The sequence below is a fragment of the Zeus faber genome, assembly GCF_960531495.2.
Source record: "Zeus faber genome assembly, chromosome: 18".
NCBI lineage: Eukaryota > Metazoa > Chordata > Actinopteri > Zeiformes > Zeidae > Zeus > Zeus faber.
The window spans coordinates 11,791,037-11,798,536 of record NC_137210.1 but is presented as its reverse complement, the minus strand read 5'-3'; the positions used below and the strand labels follow the sequence as shown (position 1 = coordinate 11,798,536).

Genomic DNA, 7,500 nt, shown 5'->3' with positions numbered 1-7,500 from the left:
AGTAATTCACTGCAGATGAGCAGACAGTGAGTGTAAAAACAGCCCAGATTCAAAGCCCAACTCCACCATAGTGGAGCTTTTTTTAACATCTGCTGTGACAAAGTTTTGTACCTAGAGTTCTAAACGATTTCTGGTACAGATTTTAATGTGTTTACAATTAGTAGAAAGTACAACCGTCCCGCATGCAGCGCCGCTTCATGTTACATGTTACGACACTCTGTTCAATGTTTGCCCGTTTTACACAATTTCAACGGTAGGTTGGTGGAAACCAAATCGATTTGCTCGGTTGTAGCGCTTCCACATTCCTTATCAGAGTGAGATTAAACAGGCCTGGAGTTTGGGGAATCACGAAGAACCCCGCCGTGGCAGGGCTCTTCTGCATGTTATGCATTATCTTTTCAGGCAATCTGCTGGAATCTGCGGAGACACAGCGTACGATTGTCTTACCGTCTGCTTGGTGTTAGAGAAAGATGTGTTGAAGGACAAACCGAGCCACCAGCGTTGGCCTTTGGAAGCCCATAGCTGAGAGACACATAGAGAGAGCGAGAGAGAGAAAAAGGGGGGGAGAGAGAGAGAGCGAGAGAGAGAGAGAGAGAGAGAGAGAGAGAGAGAGAGAGAGAGAGAGAGACGGTCAGGAAATTGAGCCCATATGATGTTTTTCCACCATCACAAAGAAGATTTAGAGGAGATACGAGAGAGGCCAAAATAGCCGCGTTTCTTGGGGAGTAACGGAAAAACAGGGGGGAAGAGAGAGATAGAGGGATAGAGAGAGAGCGAGAGAGAGAGACCGAGAGAGAGAGAGAGACAGAGAGAGAGAAGACATTGACAGTATCTCTTCTTCCGCGCTTCATCCATGGATGACATCATTCTGAACACGGATACTTCACAGACGGAATGAAATGGTCGGATGGTTACGAGGAAATTACCATGTTCCCGTCGCAGTAAATGTCCCTTCACATGCACCTGCCTGACGTGAGGCAATATCTTCATCACACGTTTCTGTATGCCATTTAAAAGACTTTCCACTTCTGAATCCATCACAAGTGACATGTACTGTATAAGTACACTGGATGCTGGTAAAAAAAACCAAAACATTAATTGTAATTGTTAATTGACATAAGGATGTAATAACTTTAGTAGTTATGAATTTAATTATGTGGAAAAGAACAGCAACAAAGATGTTGTGCTGATAGTTTTAAAGCAATATAGCAGTTCATGGAGAGGCCAAAAACAGTGACGTCCATTTTGAGCCAGTCCATGACTACTGCCCAGAGCTACTCACTGGAAATAATGCAAATGTGTCTTTCCGCCCCAACAGTTGCCCAAAGTGCGGCGCTACCCTGCGATGGACGGCGTCCCCCTCCTGCTCAGCAGAGTCAAAGCCGAACCGCCCGAAGACCTGCTCGCCCACGACCCGCACTTCCACACGCAGACGGAGCCCGTGGACTTGTCAATCAACAAGCCCCGGCCCTCCTCGTTGTCCACCTGCTCCTCCTCAACCACCACCTCATCGCCCCCGCTCACGTCCGCCTTCTCCCCCTCGTCCCTATCGTCTTCGTCCTCCTCCTCCTCATCGCCGTCGGTCATCACCTCCGCCTCCTCGGTGCTGACGCCGGGCCCGCTGGTGGCCCCCGGCGCCGGGGTCAGAGCTCAGCAGTATTTGAACATCCTGCATTCTGTGCCGCCCCCTCTGTCCAGCCCGCTCAGCCTGCAGGGAGCAGGGAAGATGGGCAGCCACGTCCACCGCATCCCCGTGGTGGTGCAGCCGCTGCCCCTCATGTACACCAGCGGAGTCCGCTCGCCCTCCAGGCTCAACAACGCCCTCATGCTACCTCTGCTGGACGAGCACAAGAGCCACAGGAAAGGTGAGGCGGGGATGCGGTGAAACTGGAATGAAAGGGCCATTCTGAATTTGACACCACACCAATTAGTTTAGCTACAAATGCACACGTGCAGTTTCCCAGACTTCACATGATCCTTTTCCGAACACTTACAAGTGAGTCAACCAATTAAATTGACGTTTGACTACGAGTCCTAAAATGGTCCTGTGCCAGTTTTTTCCACAACTAAAACCATTTTGGCAAATTGATGTCATACTCCAGATGTTAATGTGCATCTTACTCACTTGCTAAGTCATTTTCCATAAAGGAGGAAGTGATTTAACAACACTGAGGACATGAAATTCAACTGAGCCGGGTTATGAGCTCCTCACAAGTGGGAGTGGGAGATGGACATTTTGGCTGAGGGTATTTCCAGGTATCTTCATGGAAAACGGATGTGCTAAACCAAAATGTTGTGACTGATTGATTGTACATGTTGATATGCCCACTGATGATCATGCTCACATCAGCCATATGAAGGAGTGTGAGGAGCAAGATCAATTCCTGCCTCTTCAGATGTTTGGGGTCTTCAGAACTGTACTGAACATCATAGAGTCTTCTAGCTGTTCTAATCAATGCCCTACCCGCTTGGTCATAATATCCACATCGCTAATAATTATTTCTCAAATATTTTGTTTGTGTATATATCTTAGCACCAATAGTCATCCCCAAAATATCGTCAAAATGCCGCTTTTGAGGTTTTTGTCCAAAAATATTGTGATATTTGAATTTGTAAAAAATGTCGCCCAGCCCGACTGTACGCCTCATCCTTGGCCTCAGTATTTCTGGATGTCCAAAAGTACATTTGATTAAGGAGTCTGTTTCTCCCTTGATGCATTTGCAATGAAATGCAATCAAATTATTCCTAATTCACCTCGGGTGAACAAATTGACTTAGAGCCTCAGCTATAGGTGCTTAAGTCGATTTAACTTGCTCAGCCATCAGCCCTGGTGCACCAACTCGCTGACGTGCATCAACTTTGATTGATTATAATTTTTTAATAGAAAGGGTTCAGAATAAAAGTCGCATTGGCAGAAAAAACCCACAACAAAAGTAAACATCACCTCTGTCTCCCTGTTTTAAAAGGTTATTTAGCTGTGCGAGCACAAAACATGAGGCCATACCTGTGTCTTGGCCTCACAATGACCTTACTGAGGCTCTCCGTGGTATAAAAGCTTGGACAGGATGCGTAAGGCTACCTGTATAATTACCTGCCCAATTACCTGTCCAGTGCAGATAATGCCCACAGTCAAGGGATTTCAGGTCAGACATGAAAGGACACAACAACTGTAATGACAGTCCATGAGCGCTGCTCCCCTCGGGCGATAATGCTCTCCCTCTGAGAGGAGAGATGAGATTTACAGGACGGAAAAGCTCTCCGTCTCTTAGCAAAAGAGATTTTGGCTTGGCTGTCCCGCACGGCCTCTGGTCCAGGTAACCAGGGCCAGGTGCCGAACAGAAGCAAAACATCTGGGTCTGGTTGGCCGTCGCCGCCCGCCTCTTCCGTCTATATGTGTCTGCGTGTCTATGTGTGAGTATGTGTGTGTTGGACGGGCGTGTTTGTCAGACCTTCACTGGCCCCAGACCGGACTGAACCCTTGTGTTCCAGCATGGGTTTTCCCTCAGGGTGTGGTTTTTACAGCAAACCGCCAAGCCCTGGGTGTTTCTGTCCCGGCCAGTGGACCTTTGAGCTTCACCCAGGGGAGCCGTTGGTCGTAAAAGAGGCCGTTTGTTTATCGGAGGCCGATTCTTGATGCTCCCAGAACGGGCTGCCGAGTTCAGATTTAGCAAATATTCCTGGGGATGGTTATACTTACAGTAAACAGCTGTAGACACAGAAACACACTTGGCTGGCTGGCTGGGTGGGCGATTGGTCCACCGAGATGGGCATTTTAAACGTGGGCTGTTTGCTCCGCGGATGGGAGGAAGAAGAGGAAAAACAAGCCTTGCGTAAGAGGGTGTGGACAGATATTGAAGTTGGGTGGCACCCACAAGCATCTGCACACACTCATCATCACACACGACGCACAGCATAGCATACAAAGAACTACAATGCCGAGTCTGAAGGCGTGAAACATGAGGGAACAGGGTGTGGTGCTACAGTCACTCCTGGCGACACAGCAAACAGCAGACAAACATTAAATGCATTGTGCAGGAGGCTGCTGTTTGGCACCCATAAATTAAACATTGCATAAGTGCTAAGTGATACATTTATGTATAACACTTTTTTTTATTATTGAGAGAGAATTGGATTATGTTGTTTCACCTCGTGTAGACCCACCCGCCCCTTGGCCTCTCTGCGATCGTTATAGTTCAGATCGGGGGAGTCAGCATCCACCTACCTGTTTTGTTGATTTTTTCCTTTCACTTTTCCTGATGTGCAGACTGCAAACAGCCCAGATACAGTGTGCGCGATGCTTCACAAAGACATGTATTGATGTGACCCGACCCTAACAGACTTGTGTAGAAAAGTCTCACCCATAGTCAAGCCTTCGACATATACACAATCAAACACTGAGAAAACAGTTACAGACACACGCACACACACACACACACACACACACACACACACACACACACACACACACACACACACACACACACACACACACACACACACACACACACAGGTTGGCCATCCTCTTTAAGAGAGGGCGGGTACCCTTCCTTTCAATGCTGTCTCCCTGTCTCCGGCAGCAGGTTACCATGGAAACAGGGCTTGACTGGAAACAACAGGAGCGAAAGAAAGAAATCCAGGGCTCTGCCCACCTCTCCACCACTCCTTCTTTGTGTCCCTCGCTCAAAATACCCCTTTCCAACACACATTGCATTTTTAACTAATTACCGGTTTTCCGTAGCTAAGGCAAGCTGGCCACCACTCGACTTGTCTTGCTCTCGGAGCGAGGCTTGAAGCCCATAAAAGCGAGAGCCTGGGCGGACTTATCTGTGTTTTTTCCCCCCTCAGTAATAACACCATGTCTGTTTCTGCCTCCAGACCCTTATTATGGGCCATTATGGTCACAGTCTCGGCTGAGAGGGCAGAGGAGGCGCAGTCCTGATAGCTTATAAAAGCACCAGGCCACACTGCGTCTATGCTGAGTTCAGCCCCCAAACATTACAGAGTATCCGCAATATTCCGCAAATTCTCCAACCACCACCAAATCATTTTTGGTCCACATCGTACATTCACATTTCCTTTCCTCAATCACCATGTTTAATAATTGCTGTTTAAGTCAGTGGTCTGCCAGTAGATCTTTCTTTGACAAATAGTCTGAGGCAGGGCTTTTGTTTCTTCTTTGACATTCATCCCTTGAGTTCTCCTGGTTGCACACAGGCTGTGTCCATGGTAACAGAGAGGGGCTGTGGTAGTGTACCCAGCCAGCTGTCCAGGGGAGAAGTTTGCACGACTTGTGGAATAGTTGCAACTTTCTCAGGGAGGACAAAAACTGTGATCAATAACTACTGACAGCGTTCAATCAACATTCATCAATTCAATCAAGAAACAAAGAAATCTCAGCAAATAATTAGAATCCGTGAGTTGTGCCACGAGAACTGAGTTGCCAGCATGCTAAAATGTTTGCGGGCAAACTCCCTCACACATCAGCTCTAGCTCCCCAGGACATGCTCACACACACACGCGCACGTGCACACACACACACACACACGCACGCACGCATGCACACCCGTATGCATGCACACACAAACATACACACTTTTGCACGTAATCACACACACATGCAAGCACAGGCAATATGGCATGGGTCCCCACCCACGGTTAGGAGACAACAACAACGCCCAAACGGTGCTCCACCCAGTTTGTTATCTGCAGGGTGGGAGTGATAGCGCCTGATAAAATTGACTGTGTGTGTGTGTGTGTGTGTGTGTGTGCGTGCGTGCGTGCGTGCGTGCGTGCGTGCGTGCGTGCGTGCGTGTGTGAGGAGGGGTGTTTGAGGAGCAGCTTCGCTTGGTGCCTGGCCCTCAGGCTGTCCTTCCCTCAGGTTGACTGACAGCTCCTGACTGGAAGTGCCTGCAGGGCCTTCACTGTGGCCCGAGTATATTCTAGGTAAACTTGCTTTTCAAAGCTGTATTGAGGAAGCATTGCACCCGACTCAATGCTAATTGATTACCTAGTGGCTCCGGGATTGTCATAAACACGCGGCCAAGCGGGCTCTATATGCAGGGTGATTACGGCAGCACAAGACTTTCCAGTGCACCCAATGTGATATGCTTGCTCATATAAGTTTCCAGTGTCGCTCCCGGTGTCCAGTGTCTGACTCCCGTGTCTCCGTCCCCCCTGTCCGCCCTGTCCCCTCCTGTCCCCGCCCCACCCCAGTGCACATGGACCCCAACGGCCTGTCGCCAAGGCATATCAAGAGTGACAGTGACGACGACGACCTGCCGAACGTGACCTTGGACAGTGTTAACGAGACCGGCTCCACCGCGCTCTCCATAGCCCGGGCCGTACAAGAGTGAGTATCACACTATGCTGATACATATGTGTGTGTGTGTGTGTGTGTGTGTGTGTGTGTGTGTGTGTGTGTGTTTGTGTGTGTTTGTGGGTATTTGGCACATGCCGAACCCTCATTTGAATAGTAGCCGGTGTGGTTTAGCTCCTGTATGGTCTGCCGTCGTCTATTTGCCCATGAACCCATGTGGTCCACACACTGGACGGAAAGGCTCCTGAGGTGCTGGTCCATCTGTGTGGAATAAGAGGAATCAACGTCTTCCTCTTTTCATTCGGACCGTACCGTATAGCCCACCTATTCGAGGAGGGCTTCTCGGCCCAAACCCTGCCCTTGCACCGTGCCCCATAAACCCAGCACGGTCATCGCCAACGCCTCTGGGTGGTTATTTTCTTATTTAGACTAAACAATGATGAAACTATTTCAGCGCTCGTGTGTGAGACTCCTGCTAATGATGTTCTTCTAGCAATAAAACAAAGGTACGAGCTGGAGAATGATGGGATGATGACCCCCGAGTGGCTTTGTTGTGTTGTTTCCGGGAGCTACGGCTCAGTTTCACTGCTGCCCCGCATTTGAGAAGTAGAAGCATAATGTCAGCATCATATAAAAACAACCAAGTTACACGTGTTTCGGCGTGCAAAGGCAAACTTCATCAACTTTGTCACAAAATTCCGACTTCAATTCCGACTCTAAATTAGAATTCTGATTATAATGTCCGTTGCTTTGCAAATTTTCCAAACAGAAAATCCGATTTTTTTGGTTTAGATGTCAGTGGAATGCAGCGCTATAGTGGCATAAAATTAATATTAAATCCAATTAAATTGCCTTTTATAAAAAAAAAAATATATTTTTATAAATTTTATAATCATATAATAATAAACAATTATACAATTCATTATTTTAAAACATAAAAAATATATATCATAATACATATTTTGAAAATAATTTAAATCAATTAATTGTATGACAATTAACAGCGAAAACATTTTTCATGATCATGACAGCCCTAAAGTGGATGTCAAATTCTATCTTACCAAACAACTTATAAGCAGTTAATGATCTTTCTTTGACTCCCCCCTCTTCTGGTTTCTCTCCCTGTGTGTCTCTCCCTTGGAGGAACAGCTGCATGTGTGTTTGGGACTCGAGCAAACTAACAA

General features: G+C 47.5%; 1 protein-coding gene across 1 annotated transcript in view; it reads left to right on the top strand.

Moving 5' to 3' along the window:
• Nucleotides 1–7,500, top strand: part of klf12b (Kruppel like factor 12b) — a 36,616-nt gene that overhangs the window by 22,460 nt on the left and 6,656 nt on the right. The window contains exons 3-4 of the mRNA XM_080019060.1: nt 1,319–1,865; nt 6,214–6,349. Coding sequence (XP_079875186.1) covers nt 1,319–1,865; nt 6,214–6,349 — 683 coding nt within the window. The remainder of the gene's footprint in view (nt 1–1,318; nt 1,866–6,213; nt 6,350–7,500) is intronic.